The sequence below is a fragment of the Haliotis rubra genome, unplaced genomic scaffold (assembly GCF_003918875.1).
Source record: "Haliotis rubra isolate DU_JTF1 unplaced genomic scaffold, ASM391887v1 Scf15, whole genome shotgun sequence".
NCBI classification, from domain to species: domain Eukaryota; kingdom Metazoa; phylum Mollusca; class Gastropoda; order Lepetellida; family Haliotidae; genus Haliotis; species Haliotis rubra.
This window is the reverse complement of record NW_025765447.1, coordinates 3,186,980-3,211,999: the sequence shown is the minus strand read 5'-3', so window position 1 is coordinate 3,211,999 and position 25,020 is coordinate 3,186,980. Positions and strand designations below refer to the sequence as shown.

Genomic DNA, 25,020 nt, shown 5'->3' with positions numbered 1-25,020 from the left:
CTACGTCGCCGCCGCAGTACAGATTGAACCTTGTGTTCAGGCCTGGTGACGTCGTTGCAGGCAGGTCTATACTGCCGCGCTCTTCACTCGTTATCTATCACTCCATTATCCAGACTCGAGTATTTACAGTCAGCAAGCACGTGGCATATTGGTGAGTGTAATGTTAAACAAGATACGAAAACAAAAATAATCTTGTATCTGGTGGCCATGACAACCATGTTGAGGTCACAGCTTGCAGTCTCCCTCAAACACTGAGATGAACACATTTGGTTGCGAATATAACCGCGAGTGAAGGAATTGAGTTAAACGGTAATCCAGTAATATCACTTTATATGAATGAGTGAGTGAATTTAGTTTTACGCTGCTTTTAGCAATATTCCAGCAATATCACGGCGGGGGACACAAGAAATGGGCTTCATACATCGTACCCATGTGGGGAATCGAACCCGGGCCTTCGGGGTGACGAGCGAACGCTTTAACCACTAGGCTACCCCACCGCCCTCACTGTATGTGAGCTTGATCTGGGAGAAAAGCCTTGTGCTGCAAGTCTTACATGTTTACCACTTCGGTGAATCTACGAGCATGGGCGTGGTGCCAGCAAACTTAGAAACATAAACATGGTCACCTGTGTCCCCTAAAATCTGTGTCTGTGTAAATATTTTGTTTTTGCTAGGTTATGTTTGATCTACATTTTTTAAGAATTAAATACATGTTTCAAACAACAAGTCTATAAGAATGAAGCATTGACCAATTACTAGTATCATGGCTCCGAACTCCCCCAGGTGTTGATGCTGGCATCAGCTCGTTTTCTCATCAATAGTGTTGTGAGTATGGTTTTACGCGGCTTTTAGCAATATTCCAGCAATTTCAAGGGCAGGGACACCAGAAATGGGCTTCACATATTGTACCCACGTGGGGAATCGAGCCGGTTTCTTCTACCTGATGAGAGAACACTTTAACCACTAGGGGTGAGTGAGTGGGTGGGATCCCAGGTTTGGTTGGGGTGATGTTTGATTCTGTAGTAGGCTTGACAAAGCTGTAATGGGTGGGTCCTGGCTTTTGGTTCCTGAGGAACCACTTTACCAATAGAAATGTGAACCCACCAAGTCGCAGGGGTTGTATAGTATCCTTGTCCACTCGGCACTGTGAAGACCCAGGTTGATTCCCTGCATTGCAATAATGTGTGAAGCCCATTTCGGGTGTCCCCCTTCATGATATTGCTGGAATACTGCTAAAAGCTGTGTAAAACCATCCTCACTCACTCACTGAGTTGCAAACACCATGTGGTGATGAAATGGGGTGTGACATCAAGTTCAAGATTACAGCACTGATATAGGGATATGAGAGTGTGGATGTATATATGACTAATGCTGGCTATATACTGCTAGCACACTGAGACCTACCACACCATATTTTTAACATAAATAGCCCACTCAGATACAGGATTCAGCCTCCTAGCCAGTAATCAAACCCCAGGGCCTAGATTTTCGAAGCTCTCTTAGCGCTAAGATAGTCGTAAGTGCCATACATTAACATTAACTTACGTCTATCTTAGCTCTAAGAGAGCTTTGAAATCTAGGCCCTGACCTTCAACACACTATGTCCAGTACCCCTGAAGATCCGAGTTGGAATTGATCTTCAGCAACCCATGCTTGTTGTAAGAGGCGAATAAAAGGATGGGGTGGTCAGGCTCGCTGACTTGGTTGACACATGTCATCGGTTCCAATTGTGTAGATCGATGCTCATGCTGTTGATCACTGGATTGTCTGGTCATGACTCGATTATTTACAGACCGCCGCCATATAGCTGGAACATTGCTGAGTGAGGCGTTAAACAACAACCAACCAACCAACCAACCCATCATATCCAGTAGACCATGGAGGTATTCAACGAACACACTGAATTTTTATATCCAAGTAATACAATCTCAAATATCAACTCAAAAGAAAGTGAAACAAAATGGGCTACTTTTGTATTAAAAATTTATTACTGACTGAAATAATGACAGTATGGATTACAGTACACAGCTCCAAACATAAGCTAAAACACAAGACAACCCACAATCAAGCAATCTAAACCTCCAGCAATTCAAGAAACAAAACACCTTCAATCACCGTACTCTAAACCAACAACAAGCAAGAGCAAATTCTAATTTGCATAAAAAAGCAGGTTTAGTGAAGGTTCGCATGCTGAAAGCTAAGATCTCCTTCAGATCTTCTGGCATTATTCTTCCTCTGATTGTACATGACATGATTCATTTGAACAAAGACTGAACACAACAAAATGTTTTCCCATGCCAAAGATTGGTACCTGCAGACCCCATATATTGAAATCAGCATAATTTTAAAATCAAAATAAATTTTAGTTCTAGTCTTCAATTAATATACCAAAATTACATTTTGTTTAGAACAGTGATTTTAATTGTTTTAGGTAGTCCAACATCATAACACTTTTCTTATCAAATGTTGATTGATATATGTCAAACAGGTTGTCATACTCAGACAGAGGCTGTCATAATCAGACCGAGGCTGTCATAATCAGACATAATCAGACAGAGGCTGTCATAATCAGACAGAGGCTGTCATACTCAAACAGAGGCTGTCATAATCAGACAGAGGCTGGTCTAGTTGTTACTGATGTGGCATGGTCTCTGTTACTTGCTTCTTACAACATCCTCTTCAAAGATCAGATACATATTAATATTCAATGGCAAGCAAACTTGATAAGAGTACCAGGTAAAGTTTAGCAGACAAGCAGTTAGATCTGAGACATAACCTGTGCTGGATTGAGATTCTGACTCTCTATAAATGTAGTAAAGTGTTAAAAACAAACATATTTTGAGTGTGACTAGTCTTCAGAAATGAGCTGGCTGGTTTTCAGTTACAAACATGAATGTTGAAAAAACAACTTGGGTATGTTACGGTCATCACTTGAATATTTTCATACAGTCGATGACGAACGAAGGCAGTGGATATGTACAACACTCTCTTGTTATAATCACTGTTTAAGCTACATCATGGAAATGGTCATAAAAGGAAGCTATCAAGCAGTTCCCAAAGACTGGAAGGTATAACATAACATGTAATCAAAATACATTATAACAGAATTCCCCCTTTCAAAACAACACAGGCATCATTGATAACTACACCATCTTGATTGAATGTATCTGGCAAGAGTGAGTGAGTATGGTTTAACGTTGCTTTTAGCAATATTTCAGCAATATCACAGCGGGGAACACCAGAAATGGGCTTCACACATTGTACCCATGTGTGGAATCAAACCCAGGCCTTCAGTGTGACAAGTGAACATTTTAACCACTAGGCTACCCCACTGCCCTCCTTCCTCAAACTGGAAAAGCAGCACTTGGATTGAACGCTTGATGGCTACCTTTATCACCATATCATATACTGAACATAAAAAGTTAGGTGTCAATATTTAGGGGGAATATCTTTATGAAACTGTGTGCGCAGTCTTCACTACAAAAAACATGCCTAACTTTTAATGTTCAGTATAAAAACACTTGTAAATACTTTTTGTGAAAATAATTATTAGTTTAGACTGCCACATAATAATAAAAGTTAAGAAACTACTAAAATTGCCTCAGTTTATTTTACATGGTTGGCTTGCCATGGTGGAGCTGATACATTGAAAAATACTGATAAATCGGTCACCGAGGACACAACTTTGGCTGTTCTTTGGTTAAAGCAGACAAATGCATCATGTGCATACAGATATCTGTGACATTTTGATTAGTCAGCTATGAAAAACCAAAACTTATAATCAAACATCTTTTTCTGAAAAAAAACCCAAACAAACTCTATGTTTTTTTCTACATGTGACATGTGGGAGTTAATAACATGAATAATGGGTCTAGAAGCTGATTATACAACGCAAGCCTCACACAAACATAGCCATGTTTACTATGACACACTGACTCTATACTTCACACAGTAACACGCATGGTCCTGATCCACATAGCGATCGTAACTTTACGAAATGTTTAACTCTATAGCTACTCATAGGTATTAATATCGTAGTGCTACGAACGGTTTGTGGATCGGGACTCTGGTTGGGATATTCTATTAGTGCTTATTCCTTCTGTCTCCAACAAAATTCTACTTCAGAATTCGGAAGAAACATTTCAAGTAAACTATCTTGTAATTTACATTCCAAATCAACTGAACTTGCACCAGTAAAGCGAGGTGAACATGCATCCCAGACTTTTGTATCAAAAATGTGTCAAAGTTGAATTATTTCATAAATATCTTTGTTATTTCTTGTATGTTAATCAGCTGCCAAAAGAGCAGTATTTCTGTCACCAAGGTTTACATCAAAATAGCTCAATGAACGATGCACCAATTGTGTTCTAAACAGACCTTCACAAGTCTTACACTGGCAGAAAAAGACAAACATGACACCGTGAAGAGACGTTACATTAACATAGGTGCACAATTAAGATCTCCTTAACATATAAATGACAACACACAAAATGTTCGTGACTAAAAACAGTTTGGACAGCATTAAGTAGGGCTGGCTATTGATCGTTAACTGAATATCGATCCATTATCAATACATATCGGAGAAATACCTTTGAGCAAAACTGCCCCCAAAATCTGAAAGAAATCAACATATTTCACATCACTACTGAGTGGTAACATATTTAGACTTGGATTGCTAACAACACCTTGTCTTGAAGCGGCCAATGAACAGACTTTGTGCACTGTCTGGATAAATTGAAACTCTATTTCACTATCATACTGTATGTATGATATTACTGAAAAAAAAATCAAAATGATAATCATTAATAATTTTTCCCATTATTGACATTTCCAATTATCAATCTTTTTAGCCAGCCCTAGCATTAAGCATATAAAAGATGCAACACAAACACAATGTGTACAGTTGGAAGAAAGTTAAGCACCACTTGTCTATTTTCCTATATCATCTATATCCTATTTCTGGAAATACCTACATCTGCCATAGGCCTACTTTTGACGAATGTCGGAGAAAACCTATCACTGATGGAAAGAAGGTAACATAAGTTACTCCAGATGAATGCAAGGTCAAGGTCAAGTCTGATGCAGAGAGTGAGTGAGTATGGTTTTATGCCGCATTTAGCTATATTCCAGCAATATCACGGCAGGGGACACCAGAAATGGGCCGATGCAAAGAAGCTGAACACACCGAAAGTGTAGTGAAAAAATACTGCCATGAAACAGTAACAATGTCATTTTTTATGGAAATATAGTTAGTGGTGCTTAATTATTTTCCCGGTGTATATTTAGGTTTAGTAAGCTTCTACACTTACTGCAGAACACTTTCCATGTCAGTCATATATCAGGTGATATATGCCATCATAATTATTTCAACACTGAATTTCATGAGAAATACACTGACATTTAAGTTCCGTGCAATGCAAAATACCATTCGGGCAAAACAAAATGAGCATTTCGGAATAAATGCAATGTTTTTAAGCAGGTAAGGTTAGACAGAACTCTTGGTCTATATTCCAGAAAGGAAATCTAATTCTGTCTAAAATGAGTAATGGTTTCATCTTTCCATCACAAAAAGAACTACAAATTTGCTGTGGCATTGGACACAATGCTTCTGATACTATTTAAAAATTTAAAAATATATCAATGCCCTATGTATTATTGTACCATAATCGACATATTTAGATTGAAGTAAAAAGTGGTGTTAAAACTTCAAACACTTGACTTCTTTTTTTTCCCACAAAATCAGCAAAGCTAAAGAATAAGACATCAGAACAAATTAATAAAAGATCAAGTGGTGAGAGACGACACTGCTTTTGCCATGCCGTAGTTTAATGATTTAAAAAAAGAAAGGAAGTTATAAAATTTTCTCCCACGGCAGTAAATATGTTGATTACAGTAACTTGATTGTGTGTATATGTTGCATCTTTGTACAAAGAGGAAATGTGATGTGGAGTCTGTACACATGATCAGTAGGTCAAGGTGACCTGTGTCACTTTGACCTGTGGCAGTGAATGGTAGGGGGAGTCCAGTGATGATCCGAGAGATGATGATTGGTGTTAGGTCACGAGTCAGCTGAAACAAAAACAGTGATGTCAGTGAGTTGGGATTATTTGTGGCACCTCCAACAGATGGGCCAGTTGTACAGTGAGTGAGTGAGTTTAGTTTTACGCCGCACTCAGCAATATTCCAGCTATATGGCGGTTGTAAAAAATCAAGTCTGTACCAGACAATCCAGTGACCAACATCATGAGCATCGACCTACGCAATTGGGTTACAATGACATGTGTCAAGTCAGCTGGCCTGACCAATCAATTCTGTTAGCTGCCTGTCATGACAAGCATGGGTTGCTGAAGACCTATTCTAACCCGGATCTTCACGGGTCCCAGACAACTCGGTGATTGAAATCCCATCATTGAGGTATGACGTCAAACAACCACCAGGTCCACAACACCACTCACTGACCCAATAAGTCTCCTCTCACAACAAGCATCGGATGCTGGGAACACATATCTCCAGCGTATCCCGACAGGCACCTGCTGACTACTCCCCTTCCTCACATGACCCCGACAAGCACCTGCTTACTACTCACCTTTCTCTGATGACCCTGACAAGCACCTGCTGACTACTCACCTTCCTCTGACGACCCCGACAAGCACCTGCTGACTACTCATCTTCCTCTGACGACCCTGACAAGCACCTGCTGACTACTCACCTTCCTCTGATGACCCTGACAAGCACCTGCTGACTACTCACCTTCCTCTGATGACCCCGACAAGCACCTGCTGACTACTCACCTTCCTCTGATGACCCTGACAAGCACCTGCTGACTACTCACCTTCCTCTGACGACCCCGACGAGCACCGTCTGACTACTCACCTTCCTCTGATGACTCAGCTACTGCCTGCTTCTTGCCTGCTGCCTGCTTCTTGGCTGAAACCCTCTTCTTAGGTCGACCTCTCTTCTGTTGAAAATAAGGAAAGATGCTGTGTAGGGTTCTAACTTTACACCTGATCAGAAGACCTCTATTCTGTTTCAAGGAAACAGAGGGGATGAGAAGGCCTAACTTTTCAGGCTGTTAACACTAAGGTCAACCTCTCTTCTGCATGAAATAAAATATGGTGATGGGGTTTAGGGGGTTAGACCTGTACTGTGTACTACCACAGTAAATAAAGATACTCTGCAGATATTTGTATATCTTCTGTGGCCACCTTCTATACCCCAGCATTGATGTACGGCAGTCGTAGCACTACAATATGTTTGTGCAATCAAGCAATGGGCACAGTTCCACAAAGTAATCATAGCTCTAAGATACTTAGCTCCCATACTTTAATATAGGCTTACAACTGTCATAGCACTAGCATTGCTTGGAGGGAGTGAGTGAGTGAGTTTAGTTTTATGACTCTTTTAGCAATATTCAGAAGAGAAAGCGGAATGTCAATTAATGCAATTGGTAGAAATTAAGAGTAGGGCCTCTGTATAAAGTTGACAAGCCCAGATACTGTGATATTTGTTTTACAGTGTAACTTCAAGCTGCTGCAAGGTGATGTATGCTGTTGTATACATGAACAACCAGCCTGGTTCTGGGCTTGTGTAGCGAAAGCACAGCCTATCTTGAGAGATGACATTGCTTTTGCCATGCCGTAGCTTAATGATTTAAAAAAAGAAAGGAAGTTATAAAATTTGCTCCCACGGCAGTAAATATGTTGATTACAGTAACTTGATTGTGTGTATATGTTGCATCTTTGTACAAAGAGGAAATGTGATGTGGAGTCTGTACACATGATCAGTAGGTCAAGGTGACCTGGGTCACTTTGACCTGTGATGTATGCTGTTGTACACATGAACAACCAGCCTGGTTCTGGGCTTGTGTAGCACAAGCGCAGCCTATCTTGGTTGGAATGAGTGAGTATGGTTTTACGCCGCTTTTAGCAATAATATTCCAGCAATATCACAGCGGGGGGACACCAGAAATGGGTTTCACACATTGTACCCATATGGGGTATCTAACCCAGGTCTTTGGCGTGACGAGTGAACGCGTTTAGTTTAACCACTAGGCTAGCCACCACCCACCAATGAGACAAGGCCCTGGATCATGTTCCACATAGTGATCGAAGCTCGAACGTAAATCCCCAAATTGATTATAGGCTTATGACAGTTGTAGCACTATGATGGCTTTGTGAGACCCAGCCCTGATGAGACTGCCTTGGAGGACAAGCATCGGATGCTAGGGACAGCTTTACCCAGACTCCCCAGAGGAAGAAGGTTCCATGAGTAACCCAGTGAAGCATACTCTACACACCTTGGGGGAGCTCTTCACCGGTTTGACCTCTTCACTGGCTTCCTCCCCTCCTGCAGAGTTCTCTTCAATGGTTTCAATGTCCTTTTCGTCCTCTTCCTTAGGTTCAGGTGCAACAGGGGCCTGCAAAGTACAGGTGTGCCAACAATAACTAAACTGTACAAATGATTCATTATGCCACATTTACCTATAACAACATACAAACATGGAATAAATGGCCACACACTTTCGAAACTTTGGATTTCTCATATTGCTAGCCCTGGTTTGGGACTCCTCGTATTTAACATACGAGTGGATTAGCTTAAAAGTCAACAAAGAAACTGCTGCAAAACATCAAGTAATGTACCTTCTTTGGTCGACCTCGACCCTTTCCTGTTGGCGTCGCATTTTTCTTCACTGCATTATTCTGAAAAAGAATCAGGAATCAAATTTGGCATGGAAGAAAACATTTGTCCAGTGTTAACAAACCAATTTCTTCTGAGGGAGTATAGGTGTAACAATACAGTCGACTGAAATTATATGATAGGACATATACAGGCAGGAATATATAGGCTGGAGGGTACTAAGCGAAGGTGCCTGGATCGATCTCCACTTGTGACTGGGTGTAAAAACCTTGGAGCTGACAATACTTGCAGGCTCTTTCAGTGTTGTCACAACCCCTAGTGTTCAGTATACAACCCTGCGCACTTAAAAAAACCCACTCATCCGATGGTAGTTGATCAGACGGTTGACACACGAACCTCAGAGTCTCCGAAAGCAACTAATTGATGGTAGAAACGAAAAACTATCGATGCATTGATGGTATGTGTGACTATTGATAGTTTAGTAACCGGTTTCTGTTGATAAATGTGCAGCGCAAAATACAGGAAGATTTGGTGAAGACTTGCAGCTTCATTGAGTTTATGTTTTAACTGTTTACTCGATCTGGCTTTCAAGTTTCTTATTAGTTATTACAAGGGGTTGAAACTATTTCAACTTGTTTATATTTCATATAAGCTATCCATTCATTTGGGAAATGACTTCAAATGAGACAATACAAGGAAAGAAAAAAATATTGCAATAGTATTGCAATAGTTGGTCGCAATAGACTATTGCTATCGCAATAGTTGTTTCCCCCTTCAATAGTCACCACTCGTATAAGTGTAACAGTGAGTGAGTGAGTGAGTGAGTGAGTGAGTGAGGTGAGGAGTGAGTGAGTGAGTGAGTGAGTGAGTGAGTGAGTGAGTGAGTGAGTGAGTGAGTGAGTGAGTGAGTGAGTGAGTGAGTGAGTGAGTGAGTGAGTGAGAGAGATAGATAGTGAGATAGTGAGTGAGTTTAGTTTTATGCCGCTTTTAGCAATATTCAGCAAATATCACGGCGGGGGACACCAGAAATGGGCTTCACATATTGTACTCATGGGGAATCGCCTGACTGACTGACTGAGTTTGGTTTTATGCCGCTTTTAGCAATATTCCGGCAACATCATGGCAGGGGACACCAGAAATTGGCTTCACACATTGTACCCTTGTGGGGATTCGAACCCGGGTCTTCAGTGTTACAAGCGAACGCCTTAAACCACTAGGCTACCACACTGCCCCTATATAAGTGTAACAATACAGCGTACTAAATATATATCATATGACATATACAGGCAGAAATATATAGCCTGGGGGGAACTGTGAAGGCTATGCTACTTGCTGCAGGTAAATACAAATAAGGTTTGGTTAATTTACATGTTTCACTATAATAATCTTTTAATGTAATGTATTGTATGTATCATGACACAGGGACAAGAATGATTAATTGTATGATAATACCAGTATACAACACTGTATCGCCGTATCACTACACCACTATGAGAGGGGCCGTGGGGTAGCCATGTGTTTAGAGCTTTCGCTCATCACGCCCCAAATCCCAGGTTTGATTGCCCATATGGGTGCACTGTGTGAGAACAATTTCTGGTGTCCCCTGTCGTATTATTGCTGGAATATTGATATAAGTGGCGTAAAACTAAACACTAAAACTAAACTTACTCACAGTCCAGTTTCAAAGGGCAAGGTAACAACCAATGTAGCCTATATGACACACCTTTTTGGGGGAGCTCTTTACAGGTTTGACCTCACTTGCTTCTTCCTCTCCTGCCGAGTTCTCTTCCTCAACTACAAAATCATCTTCTTCTTCATCATCCTCAGATTGAGACTCAACAGCGACCTGAAACAAACCAAGCTGACATTACCACTTGACATGTCGGGGGATAGCTGGCTGACTTGGGAAACCTGTGTCTGTTAACACTTATAAAATATGTGTGTACTAGTTTAAACATCATAGACAAAGTAATGCACCTACTTTCTTTGGTCGACCTCGACCTCTTCCTGTTGAACTTCCATTTCTCTTCACTTCATTATTCTGAAAAAAGAACTTCAACAAATCAACTTATATTCTCATAGAACCACCTGCAAGAGAATACATGTCAAGGTTTCTTTTCCATTCCACTACTACGTCATAAACCCTGACACTGTGAGTTCAAGCCCATGTCACTCAATTCAGAGTGAGTGAGTGAGTTTTGCACACCGCTTTTAGCAATAATCCAGCAATATCACGGCAGGGGACACCAGAAATGGGCTTCACACATTGTACCCATGTGGGGATTCGAACCTGGGTCTTCGGTGTGACGAGCGAACACTTTAACCACTATGTTATCCCACCGTCCCAAGCAGGCTGGACCAAGCAATCCCGATTGGAACATCGACCCCATTGACCCCAACTCAAATCAGAATGATTCATATCATCATCATCATCATCATCATCATCATCATCATCATCAGGCAACTGCACACTACTCCAACAGGTAACAGCTGTACAATCATTTTACCATTACCATGGTTCCTATGGTATCATCTTGCATTCCAGGAGATTTTCTGTGCCACACTTGCCAAAATATACAACACATATGTATCCCCACAGACTTCTTCCCATATTTATACCCAGCATGCACCTTGACCCCAAATGCTGGTTAATCACGTACCGTAGATTTATATTTTCGTGGACGACCCCTCGGCTTTCCGGTTGGTACCTTTTTCACCTGCAACAAGGGAAACCAAATTGACTGTGGTTGATTACTGTATGTCAGCCTGAAGTTAGTTTGTTAGTTAGCACTCAAAGCTTTCAGCTGTATGACAGTTGTCAGTAAATAATCAAAACCGGGCCAGACAATCCAGTGATTGGCCCTTATGTGTTTGTTTTAGGAAAGACAAGTGTTTATGGATGATCAACTTCTTTATTGTACAATTGCGACATTTCGGTATAGTGCTTAAACAACTTAAAAGGGACCAGGGCTATTTCATCCCATCAGCCTACCACCACCTAATCCAAAACTAATTAACCCAATCCAATCCCTCCACCCCTCTCTGGCTTCTCTAACTAATCCCCTTGCCTAATCAGCAGTTCCCCGCTCCCACTGCTATCCTATTCATCATGTTGTTATTTGGCTTATTATGTATGTTTATGCTTGTGTTCATTGTTAATCATCTTGTTTTTATCATCCATTGTCTTTGTTAGCCCTCATATACCCTATATATATCCTGCTGTACTCATTCACCACCTCATGCTTGGAAACGGTATAAGCATCTATACCAAACGTCAGGTAAAACGAGGTAAGCCTCAGATAATCACCAAAGGTTTGCCTCACTCAGCACTCAGCAATTTTCCAGCCACCAGAGTCTGACCACCTGACCCTGTTAACCACATCAAAACCACATAAACAAGAAGACAAAGTCATCAATATCCCCCTCAATGGCAAAATACTCTTCATGATTATGTCTACGACTTATGATTATGTCAAATATTTAGGTATGTATATAGAAAAGTGGAAAGGAGTACTGAAAGGTTTTTAAAGTTCTGCTCCAGAAAAGAGCACTATCACCAATTTCAGTCTAAGTCAAACTTGTTGTCATGAAAACGCAAAAAATATTTTATTCAGAAATCCCAAACTACCAAACGGCACCAGTACACCACCAGATCTATGTATGTGCTAAGTTTGGTGAAGAAATATTGAACGGTTTTAGAGTTCTTTCTGGAAAACAGCACAACCACCAATATCAGTTTTAGTCAAACTTGTTGCCATTGAAACGCCAAAAATTGTTTATTCAGAATTCGAAAAAAAATACTACCAAAAGGCACCAGTTCACCACCAGATCTATCTATGTGCCAAGTTTGGTGAAGAAACATTGCACGGTTTTAGAGTTCTGCTCCGGAAAAGAGTACTACCACCAATATCAGTCTAAGTCAAACTTGTTGCCATGGAAACGCAAAAAATATTTTATTCAGAAATCCAAAAATACCAAAAGGCACCAGTTCACCACCAGATCTATCTATGTGCCAAGTTTTGTGAAGAAACATTGAACGGTTTTAGAGTTATGCTCCGGAAAAGATGTGCCAGACGCACACACGCATGCGCGCACGCACGGACGGAGTCCATTTTAATACCCCTCGCAAAGCATATGGTGATTAGTGCATGTCATCCTCGAGTAATCACCAAACATAAGGTAACTAGTGTATGTCAGGTAATCACCAAACATAAAGTAATTGGTGCATGTCAGCGTCGGGTAATCACCAAATCATCTGACAGTTACTTCAAGTCCAACTTGAATTTTTAACTTGAAGTCCAATTGTTTCCATGGAAACCGAGAAAATTAAAAATGCCAAAACTCTGCCAATAGCAAAAGGCACCACTTCAGGTTCTGTTGGATATTTGTACCAAGTTTTGTTGAAAAATATTGAATGTTTTTTTAGTTATGCTCCGGAAACAAGATGATTACGGACGGATGCACGTACATACAGACAGACAAGGCACTGACTATATCCCCCACCACTACATGCCAGGGGAATAATAAGTGTATGTCTCAGCAAAAGTATTGACAATGGGAGTTGACACCTGTGACTTGTGTGGGTGTCGTGGCTGTATTGACACCTACCGTTTTCTTAAATTCATCAGGGATACGAGGTCGGCCTCGGCCTCTCTTTACTGGTTCTTTAGTCTGTAAAACAAACACATTGTGCCAGGGCTCGTTGAAACAAGGATGTAAAGATGGTGCGGACACTAGTTTTAACATCTCATAACAGCACATCCCAAACAATGTTGTCTGTTTAATGGACACTTCTCTGGGAACAGTTTTAATCATTATTGATTGAGTCTTTTCAAAACGAGTTCGGTTTAAACAGCACTTTAAATGGTATTTGCCATTGTCAACGTGAGATAGGACGAAAGCCAGAAGTGATGCCTTTCTTAGATGTGTACCATTTCGGAGAAACCACTGAGTGAGTGAGTGAGTTTAGTTTTACGCCACACTCAGCAATATTCCAGACCAGACAATCCAGTGATCAGCAGCATGAGCATCGATCTGCGCAATTGGGAACCGATGACATGTGTCAACCAAGTCAGACCACCCGATCCCGTTAGTCGCCTCTTACGACAAGCATGGGTTACTGAAGATCAATATTCTAACCCGGACCTTCACGGGTAGAGAAACCCCTGAGAATGGGTACGCCGCTGACAAGGCATCAGGGCGAATCAGGGCAATGCCAAAAGCTGCTCATAATGACATTCTTTATAGATATTAACCATGGTAACGTACCTCTTTGGCTTTCTTCACATCTGTGTCTCCAGCCGCCTGTGAAAGACAACAAGAACGTCTTGAATGTTTGTCAGAACCATGATTATTGGTTTAGGTATTGCAGCTCAGAACAAACATTTACAGCACCTAGGTGACTACTGTGACCACTACCTTTGCCGATGTTCTAACATGAGAAATTAGTTGTGAAGCCAATCACTAGAATAAAGTCCTATTTTTCATTTCCACAAAATAAGAGAAACGGTGGAGTAGCCTGGTGGGTAAAGCGTCCGCTTGTCACACTGAATACCTGGGTTCGAATCCCCACATGGATACAATGTGTGAAGCCCATTTCTAGTGTCCCCCAAAGTGATATTGAAGGAATATTGCTAAAAGTGGTGTTAAACTAAACTCACTCACTCCACAAAATCAATGGAAAAATATTATCTTTGGGTATCACGTAAAAAGATAAATCGGTTCAGATGACATATCTGGTTTCCAAGAAAGGAATATGTTGTGCTTTCGATGACGTGTGTTTCAATGCAGTGACAGAAGAAATGTCTGCTCTCTCACACAAATTCCTTACTTAGAGTCTAATAAGCCAATTATTATGATGGGTTGGCCATTTTCAAGATAACTTATTGACACCTGACCTTTTTTAGGCTGGGTCATGTACATGATGTAGAGTATGCCATCACAGTTATCACATAAAATTTATAAATTATACTACCCATCAAAAGTTTAGGCTCACTTAAAGCAATCACTATATGTTATGTAAATACGTATGGTTACATCGAAGATGAATTTCTCCACTAACTTGGGGGAACCAACTGCAAACCTTATGCAGATGAATTGCACGAGGATCATGCATCAAACTGCTTAAAAGCATGTGAAATATCGTACATGTGAACAGATGCATTTTGGTGTAAAGTTTCATTAAGAATTCACAAATATTCACTGATTTTCATCATTTATTGAAATCATGACAATAATCTTTTCAAGGTTACGAATTTGTTTTACAATACATCAGTTCATGTGTAAACAGTACCTTTAGACAGTATGGAATATTTTGCAAAATCTAGTTTAGAACAGTTGACTGAAGTAAGTGGCTATATTTACACTTTTGATGGGTAGTATATATAGTTAAACAAGTGCTTTAATAGTCAATGCTACTGGAGGAACTAGTGGATGATGGACCAAAACTGATAAATGTAACCATGGTAACGCACCTCTGTCTTGGATTTCTTGACATCTGTGTCTACAGGCGCCTGTGAAAACAAAATTTGTGTTAAACTTGGGTCAATTTGACACTTAATCAAAGAATAATTTAAAGACTTCCTCACACAAACAGAATCGAGCATTTTCACACCAAGTAACATTCTCTTTGGCACTCTCTTTGTATACAAAGCTTAAACTAACATGGATCATTTTGTATCAATATGGCGTGGTGGCTTGGGCTAGTGGTTAAAGCGTTCGCTTGTCACACCAAAGACCTGGGTTTGATACCCCTCATGGGTACAATGTGTGAAGCCCATTTCCCCCGCCTTGATATTGCTATATGGCTAAAAGCGGCGTAAAACTAAACTCACTCACTGACTCACTTGTATAAAAATTCAATACACAATGTAATGATATATTCACATGTCTGTGCACACAGTATTCAGGCACACTGAAGATTAAGTGTCATGGATTAAATATATTACTCCAAAACCTGTATTGCTCCGTTGGCTGTATACTTTAACCTGCCTGATCACTCTCGAATGTTTTCGAGCTAAAACATGCTGATGACCATTTCAGATTTTACAGAATTAAAACCTAATTTTGCTGTGACCTGGTACATTTTCTGCCAGTATGAAAAATGATATGACAAAGAGTGAGTGAGTGAGTTTAGTTTTCGCCGCACTCAGCAATATTCCAGCTAAATGGCAGCGGTCTGTAAATAATTGAGTCTGGACCAGACAATCCAGTGATCAACAGCATGAGCATCGATCTTTGCAATTGGGAACCGATGACATGTGTCATGTGTCAACCAAGTCAGCGAGCCTGAACACTCGATCCCGTTAGTGCTTCTTACAAGCATAGTCGCCTTTTGTGGCAAGCATGGGTTGATGAAGACCTATTCTACCCCGGATCTTCACGGTTCAATATGACACAGAAAAAGTGACCTTGCAGCAAAGAGGACAACTGAGAATGTCTTCCCCTCCTCTACCAACTTCAACTCTTCATCGAAACAGTTATTTTACCGCTTTCTTGGTTTCCTCTTGAACACGAGGTTTGCCTCTGCCTTTCTTCGATTTTACAGCCTCTCCACTCTGGGGAAGGAAATCACATGTGAACTCAATGAGAATATGTGGCCAAGCTTCATATACACACACACCATATTCAGCATCTGACTTAGCTGAAAATATTGATACTTAGAGGTGTGACAATACAGAAATTTCACGATACGTCCAATAAGTTCCATAATTTACGTATATATGACGACATGATGCTTAACACCTTCAGAATAGCATTATTGTACCCAAAACTTTTGTCTAAAAGTTTTCGTTTATGCGGACGGTATCCATTGCTGTAATATGATTCGCTTACGAGCATGATTTTTACCAATCACGAACCTTATAGCAGACTGTGGCGAAAAAGCGTCATTAGAAACCAATCTTTATCCAATAAAATTGCTTCTTACCACTGCGAAAATACTCCTGGCAAGGTTACTGTGATATTATTGATGATTAGAGCTTTGGAAGAATAGCGGCCATCAAATGAATGTTCTAGAGTGTTGACACTGTTGTTCATACGGAGCTTTGAAAACGGAAGCATTTCCCAATGTTGTGTCATGTTACCGGGTGAAAAGACTCGGTTATCGGGAAATAGGCGACCATACATATCATTTAATTAATCTTTATATAATAATTTTCTAATTACGTAAAAATGAAAAATAGAAGAAATAGGTAAGAGGATATTATGTCATCTTACAAATGGATTAAAATAGTGGGAGTTAAAGTCTCCTTCGTGGTTTATATGGACATTTTAAGTGTGTAAATTTGTATTACTATTTGAAATAAATTTATCTAAGTCGAAAATTATTTGAATAATATAATAAACATAGCTTAAATGGTGTATGACATAGCAATAATGTTTCACGAGCTGATATTTTTCTTGATAAACATAGGCTTCTATCTTCTTATAAGGTCATGTTTCTCATGTTTCATTTTTTTTTTCATTATTCTATTCAGTCTAAAGAAAGTGTACATTACCTGATAAAGTGTACATTACCTGATTTGTTAAATCATCTCTTTATGTGAATGTGTACCAAACGTCATTCATGAAATAGGTAATGTTAATAATACTTTTATTCAAAGACAAAGGTGCATTAATCATCGTTTTGATTAGAATGTGCACTTCAAGATCATGTCACATGATTGTGACTTCAGTTAAATTTTTCTTGAGTAATACAGATGTGTCCAGTAAATTCTTTAACTCTTTAAATTATTTGAAATTCAACATCCTTTGCTGTTTAAAGAAGTTAAAGTATATAAATAGTATGGGTGGGTCGATGGAGGACATGGTGTAAGCTAGTTTCAGTTGAATTTGTCATATATATGAAATGAGAAATCATACATTTATCTACGTTAACTTTCCTTTGGACAGCCGTTACAATTAAAAGAAAGACTTGTTGAAAGGTTTTTTATAGTAAAGCGTAGGGTTAGTAATTTGGGGAAAAAACTAGTGACATACAAAATCCACTAGCCCGGGGGGCCAGTTAATTTTTTTAGTGAGTGTCGATCCCTGCTGTTTTAAAATAAAAATATAAACAGAAGAATGTTCTGGATTTTCCGTTTTTCACTTTGAAAGAAGCTATACAATGCACAATGGTTACTCACATATACTAAGATTCATTTTGAAGGTAAAGAATATTACCAAGTGGACAGATCTCAATAACTGTTCTTTCACAATATATCGCAATACGTATCGTAATACAGAAGAGTGTATTGCAATATATCGCAATACGATATTTTGGGCAATACACAGCCCTAGTGGCCAAGCTTCATATACACTCCATATTCAGCATCTGATTTAGCTGAAAATATTGTTAACTAGAGGTGTGACGATACAGAAATTTCATGATACGTATCATGATATCTTGGAACGATACGTTGCATATCACAAAATGCTATCTTTAGTGATTTTCTTTAAAATACTATATTTTTATAGCAAGTAACAATGTAAATTTTGACATAACCATCAATTGCTTGTGAAAGTTAACGAATTTAAGGTCACGATAAAATAAAATCAAATTGATATGTTTATCGTCAGATAAAGTACAACAATTATCGATACTACGATATATCATCACAGCCCTATTGATAAGTGCAGAGTAATGCAAAATTAATTTACTCAATATTCAGGCATCCATCAATTGTATGTTGTTGTTTTTAAACAAATAATTGAAATTCAACAGATCCGATCAGGACTAAGTCACATAACTCTGTACAGTGAGTCAACGTTTACCAGATCCTGTCAGGACCAAGCTTTCAACTCTGTACAGTGATTCAACATTTAGCAGATCCTGTCTGAACTAATGGCCACAATTCTGTACTGAGAGCCAAAGTTTAACAGATCCAGTCAGGGCTAAAAGACATACCTCAGTCAGTCAGTGAGCTGTGATTACAGGATGCGAATTCCTGCGTCCTATACTCATAAAAATTGACAATGGACGCAACAAAATTTATTAGCGCATCCACAGGGATGCAGAAAAAATCCAAATACTTTTTGTAAAAATTCCAATCAAGTAACAATAAGTTATAACTGAGTTTGGTACTAGCTGGGTTAATGTATTATTTGAAATTTAATTACTGTAACAATGTGATGATCATGATACACAATACAATAACAATAATAATAATAATATTCAAGTGTCTGGGACCCCCATTTTGTAGTCCAGTACCCCCTGAAAATTACGAGTGGGAGCCCCAGGGACCCTCAAATACAGCACTCCAGGTAAATCCCTGAGTGAGTACACATTTGTCAAATGTGCTAATCAGCCAATAAGTTAGATGTTAATCATGTTTTATTCATATAAAAGAGTAACAAGGAAACAAACCTCTGTCTTTGCTTTCTTGACACTTACGTCTCCAGCACCCTGAGAAGACAAACATGAAAATCTTTAGCGACTGTGATGAACACCATCAGAGTTGGACACTGAATGGTATTAGTGCCAGGGGCAGGCTAAAGAAATATCTTCGATATGATTATGTTTCTGAAAATTGTGTCATCGATAATATCGTACATACACTATTGTGATGAAATGAAGTTTTAACTTACACAGACAATACACAAGGATAGGTGTTTATTTATCGGCTGCTAAATTATGTTCAGGGCCCCATTCCTCAAAGTGACGACAGTTGTAAGTCCATGTCAAAGTATAGGAGTACCGATCATCTTAGCGCTACCATTGTTTGTGGAACGGGGCCCAGGACAGTGTTTGCTTATTAATCCTAGTCTAGATATGTCATCGCTCACAAGTCATGTGAAATGTGTTGATTTCTTTCAGATATTTCTTTATCCTTTTTGCCCAAAGTTACTTCTCCAATATTTATCCATAATCGACTGATAAGTGATATTCAGTTAACCTATTCATCTCAACCATTTATATGAATAGGCAGACCCAACTTGCGCTCATATCAACACCAAAATACAAGGACAGGTCAGGACCCCCACTTTGTGGAGACTTCAAGAGGATAAGGTCAAAATGGTGAAGAGTGTTACAATGATGGTACACCCATTATAGTGAATCAAAACTGTTTCAAATTCCACATATTCTGATGTGCCTTGGTCACTGTCCACAATTTTGGAAAATACCACATAGGCTATATTTAGCATACATCTTTCGAACAATGTGCGATGCATGTTCAGCAGGCATGTTTTTTTGTGCAGCCGTTAGAAGTAAAGGGGAGGGTACCAATCTATGATTGACCAATCCAAAGTTTTTAGTTTGTTGTCTCACACAAGTTGTATCCAAGCTAAAAGATGACCCAAAGTTGTTAGTTTGTTGTCTCACACAAGTTGTATCCAAGCTATAAGATGGCCGTATCAAAATAATGTGGACCACTATTAACACTGGCAGACCTGTGTAATTTATCATTTAGCTGAGTCCGTCTCCATTAGGTTTACCAAGGCTTGCCCCGACTATAACAATTGATCTGTCTTTGTGTGTCAAGACACAATTTCACACATTTCTGATAATATTTTTATATTATATATATTGGGGGCATATGAACTCACTTTAACTTCCTATTTATGCAATAAAGGACTTATCATCCCTTACGACTTGCCTGAAATCGATAATTGAAACTTCGAGGTGAACAGCTTCCAAACTGAGAACACTTGCCGTATATGGAATGTAAACAATTACTCTCTAGTGTTGCACACAGTGTTGTCTGTGTTTGCCAAACTGGTTTCAGTCACAAGTTGCACTTATGTTTTTACGCCGGACATAAGCGTCATTTTGTCTTGCACTGAGTTCTTTGCACAATTCACTGAGTAAGAGGATATTTGTAAAGAGCGTTCCAAGGATCATAACTCTATGGAATTGGATTAAAATAATGTTCGGCCGATTGAGGGAGCGAGAGTCGATTTAATGTAACATTGCATGAATTCATTCAAATTTTTCAATTTAATATTGTAATCTAAATAATGTAATTGGGGAGAGAGATAGAGAGAGAGAGAGAAATAAATAAATTATATGGTAACTTCCCTGATTCCCTGATGGCTGATAATATTATTGAGAGAAATTTTATTTTAGAGTAGTGTGGTGTGAAATAGTGCCTTTAAACAACTCGTACCTGTTCACTACACACAGACATGTTGTATCATTGCTGAGCAGCACTGAACCCAACTCACTCACAGAAAAAACAACATTTCTACTCACATCATCAGCTGGTGCTTCTCTCTTGGGACCCATGATCTATAACACACTTGGTTTTAGATCTGAAAAGAAATCACATTTCTTATAATATTCATAGAAGCAGTTCAATTGAATAGAGGATAAACAAATAGCAATACCATTGTCCTGTTGATGTAATAACGCTTTCAATACTCATTTAACAGTTTCAATTTTCCGAATCACTGAATAGGTAACACACGGTGAAATACCGTGACATACTGACTTCAAATCACAGCAGGTTAAACTTCATTGGATTTGAAGTCCAGTTAAAGAAAGTTAATGGTACCTGATAGGTTCACTTTAAAATCATGTTGTTTAATTTGCTTTTTACAAATTATGTTGTGATAATATATTTTATTCAAGTTAGTGATAAATATTCTCTTGATAACCTGTGCAATATCTAAATTGAATGTACACACATGGTACAATCATGTTTAATGCACAGAATGATTCAAATACACATAGGACTAAGGAATTTAATGTGTACAAAACTTTAAACATCCATATCATTCTTTGAAGTGAGGTGAAATGGGGCTTAACATAGTGCTTAAGAATATTTCGCTCTGTACTAGCCCAGACTTAAGCTGGTTTTATAGTGCTAGCTCACTGAGATAATATGCTGCAGTTAAGCATGAATACCCCACTCAGACACATTATACTGACTTCGAGCTGTCCAGTCCTTGTTGTACCCATTAACGCTGAGTGACAGCCAGGGACCAACAAGTACCGTCTTTGGTATGACGTGGCTGGGGATCTAATCTTCTACCTTCCCCTCTCCGGGCGGACACTCTAACCACTACACCAGTGAGGCGCTCTATCAAGTATCATTCTTTGAAAGAGTAATGGTGATTATTTGGACTGAAGACAGATACCATGGGACAACTTTCTCATTTATTTTAGTCAAACTAAACAATGTGCATGTCAATATTTTGTCAGTATAATCACAATAATGATTGAGTGAGTTAGTGAGTTTAGTTTTACGCCACACTCAGCAATATTCCAGCTATATGGCGGCGGTCTGTAAATAATCGAGTCTGGACCAGACAATCCAGTGATCAACAGCATGAGCATTGATCTGCGCAATTGGGAACCGATGACATGTGTCAACCAAGTCAGCGAGCCTGACCACCCCAGGGGTTGAAATATTCCATTGCCTGACGTCCCAGTCCAGTGTTTTTTTCTGTCGGGCAAGCAAATTAGCATAACATGCTGTACCGGTGTCCAGTTGACTTTCCAATATTAATTATGTTGTTTATTTAAAAAAATCAAGAAGAAAATCGGCCTTTATAGTGGAAAAAATATCAGGGCAAGTGATTTTACATGTGCCACTGTACCGAAGTACACTAGCAATCTTAAAGTTATTTCCACCCCTGCACCCGATCCCGTTAGTCGCCTCTTACGACAAGCATGGGTTACTTAGGAGATAAACCTACTGTGTGGGAAAATCAGAGGTATATAACGAAATTATAATAGCTCTAAATTTCATTTAAAACCGAACGCGTGGCGTGAGGTTTTAAATGAACAATTTAGAGCTATTATAATTTCAATATATACCTCTGATTTTCCAACACAGTAGTTTATCTCCATTCTACCATGACAATTTTATGAACAATTTCAGGTGGAGCTCTTTCTTTGGTTACGCGAGTCAATACGTGAAGCGCGACCTCGCATTCCAATCTCAAGTGGCATCGCCCGAAACGGGTGATTGGTGGCAAACCGTCAATGACTAACAAACTCCAGATTCAGTAATAACAAATCACGCTTTTGTTTTTTCAATGCATCAATCACCAATCATTAACGGATAAGTTGGAAAACATATTTCAAATAAGTTTAAAAGCTTGGTTCACATTTGAAAATTCCACAGTAGACCCTTACCCCACCAGAATAATGGCAGCAACCTCATGGCCTTGACCTTTCTCGAAGTCATTGTTTACATTTACGTGCAAATTTGGAAAAATGCGACAGGAGAGCCTCTGACAGTTTGCGCAAGGTTAACCTGATTGTATGACTGAGATAGTCTTTGATATCTAATTACTGGTACTGGTACAAAATTTAAGAGTGGAGCTTTTGCTGTAACGAGGAGTCCGTGTTAAAAATCGAATTTAGATACTGTTGAATTTTTAAGCCCTGTCAACTTGACGATTTCATCGCACCTCTACGTCTGCGTCGCGACAGCTGTGATGACTCTTACACACTCATGTGTGTACTTTGTGCTCAAATTCGATTCTTCGGATATTATTTTCTACATTTTGGAAAGTGTTTTGTGACCTAGTGGCTTCAAAGTGTAGTGAATTCAAATTGAATCGGATTCGCTGGCATGTTCACGAGTCTGTTGACAAAGAGACAGATTTGTGGTGATATTTCGAAAGGATGGATCAGGACATGAGGGTGTACCTCTGGCATAAACACGGTAAGGTAATTTATTATACTTTAATAGACTACTTTAGATCAAGCAGTGTAATGGATAAGAGGGATCATGACTAAGCTAAATAACTTTTTCAATGATATTATACTTTTAGCAAAAAAATATGTTGGGCTAAACAGAACGGTTTGCAGATACTGTAATTGTGTTTTACTACCGCTAAATTTGAAACAGTACAAATTTCAAAATTATCATTTTGTTTGAATTGATAACCCAACTGTTTATTTATGTCGATGGAAGGCATTAAAATTTCTTCGGCTCGATGTTAATGCATCCTCCGTTACGGATCAAGATCAGTGGCGATATCGTTGACGACAGCTGATAATAAATTTAACACGGAAATTATATATGTAGCAGTCTATTGCTGGATCTATTCTGACATAACATAGAATCAACGTAAACATATTTGTTTTTGCTGAATTTTTATTCTGAAAGCAGACGATATTTGGATCTTGTTCGACTGAATATTTGTTTCCATGCTTTCGAGAAGTACTTTTGTATGTATAAACACCTATTGCTGTGATTTACGCAAGTAGTGAGTCGAGCCCGTCATCGCTAAATCCATCTTTAAAGACATATGTGTAATTTCCGACAGTAAAATCGCCGTAATTTATCGATGCATCGGTAGGTTGTTTGGTGTCCGCCATGTTAGTGGGCAGACAAAAATAGTGCATTACCGTAAACCATGTATGATTGCGCACGGAAAACAGAGACCTGTATAACGTGATTATATACCTCTGAATGACTTTAATTAACCAATCACAATCCAGTGTTTACTGATGTCATGGTAGAATGAGGATCAATATTCTAACCCGGACCTTCACGGGTTAATAATGATGGAGAGTCTGATGATAAAAACAATATCAAATATAACCATTCAACAGCCATTGATACAGATGATGGATGGCACACAGTGAGATTCTTGGTGAAAGAACACGCTACTGTTTTCATCCATAACATGATAAATCAACCCACAATGCATTATTTTCACCACACAACATGGATGCTAGTTGGCAAAGTATTGTCGAATGAGTGCATATTCACTAAGTTAGAAAGAGTCTATGCTGTTGGTAGTTCATATGAATAAACTCGTATTCCAGCCAAGGCCTACATCGAGCACACCTTGGTATTGTGCAAAGTCGTCTAGTTATATGCTGGACTGTGCTGTTGGTAGAAAATTAATTTAACAAAAGAGGTCCTACTTATTCTGAGAGCACTATGCGTTTCATGGAATTAAAACAAACAGACGTCTGTACATATGGACAAAAGAATCCCTTGAAATATCTCACGTTGCAAAATAACATCACAAAGCTTAACCAATGCTGTGAACAGAAGTAAGATTGGCATTTCGAACTCTATTTTAAAAAACCAACATTTATCGAGGTTTTCGCTGAAGAAAAGGCTTTCTATTAAGAGTAACTAGATCACCAATACACGATAATATTAAAAACTCATATCAAATTAAACAAAGGAAAGAAAAAGGTCGATATAACACCAGTGCACCGGCAATAGATTCGTCTTCCCGGTATTGAGCTGTGATTTATTTGCGGGAAAAATCGGTTAGCTAATCTTGCTTGTTCTTAAGTTCTAGCTGTATGCAACACATGTACAACTGCATACATGTTCGGAATTAAACAAATATGTTCCATGAGAGATATAGGGTGCAATTATTTCATGATATCATTACCAACCTTTCAAAGAAACAAAGGAAAATCGTCACGATATTTTCTCTAGCCGTTTTCGCCGGGATTCAACCATAAACAAAGCGGAAGAAG

At 39.1% G+C, this 25,020-nt stretch overlaps 1 protein-coding gene across 3 annotated transcripts; it reads right to left on the bottom strand.

Moving 5' to 3' along the window:
* Positions 1-1,966: 1,966 nt before the first annotated feature.
* LOC124270199 (chromosomal protein D1-like) lies at positions 1,967-25,020 on the bottom strand. Of its 3 annotated transcripts, XM_046705234.1 has the most exons (14): positions 24,937-25,020; positions 20,809-20,867; positions 18,982-19,020; positions 16,124-16,192; positions 15,110-15,148; positions 13,905-13,940; positions 13,245-13,307; positions 11,297-11,353; positions 10,618-10,677; positions 10,360-10,482; positions 8,639-8,698; positions 8,296-8,415; positions 6,873-6,957; positions 1,967-6,068 (listed from the first exon to the last, which is right to left on the bottom strand). In XM_046705234.1, the coding sequence occupies exons 2-14, from the start codon at positions 20,839-20,841 to the stop codon at positions 6,058-6,060; spliced, it is 795 nt and encodes a 264-aa protein (XP_046561190.1). In that variant the 5' UTR covers positions 20,842-20,867; positions 24,937-25,020; the 3' UTR covers positions 1,967-6,057. The 3 variants fall into 3 exon arrangements, with proteins under 3 accessions (XP_046561190.1, XP_046561191.1, XP_046561192.1); XM_046705235.1 differs by lacking the exon at positions 13,905-13,940; XM_046705236.1 differs by lacking the exons at positions 13,905-13,940; positions 15,110-15,148; positions 16,124-16,192.

Bases quoted from the DNA above. Each gene is read 5' to 3' on its own strand.
- LOC124270199 (XM_046705234.1), bottom strand. From the start codon at position 20,841: ATGGGTCCCAAGAGAGAAGCACCAGCTGATGAT. The intron at 11,354-13,244 runs GTAGGTGTCAAT...CCCTTGTTGCAG, and splicing joins CTGATGAATTTAAGAAAACG to GTGAAAAAGGTACCAACCGG. The intron at 8,416-8,638 runs GTACATTACTTG...TGTACTTTGCAG, and splicing joins GTCGAGGTCGACCAAAGAAG to GCCCCTGTTGCACCTGAACC.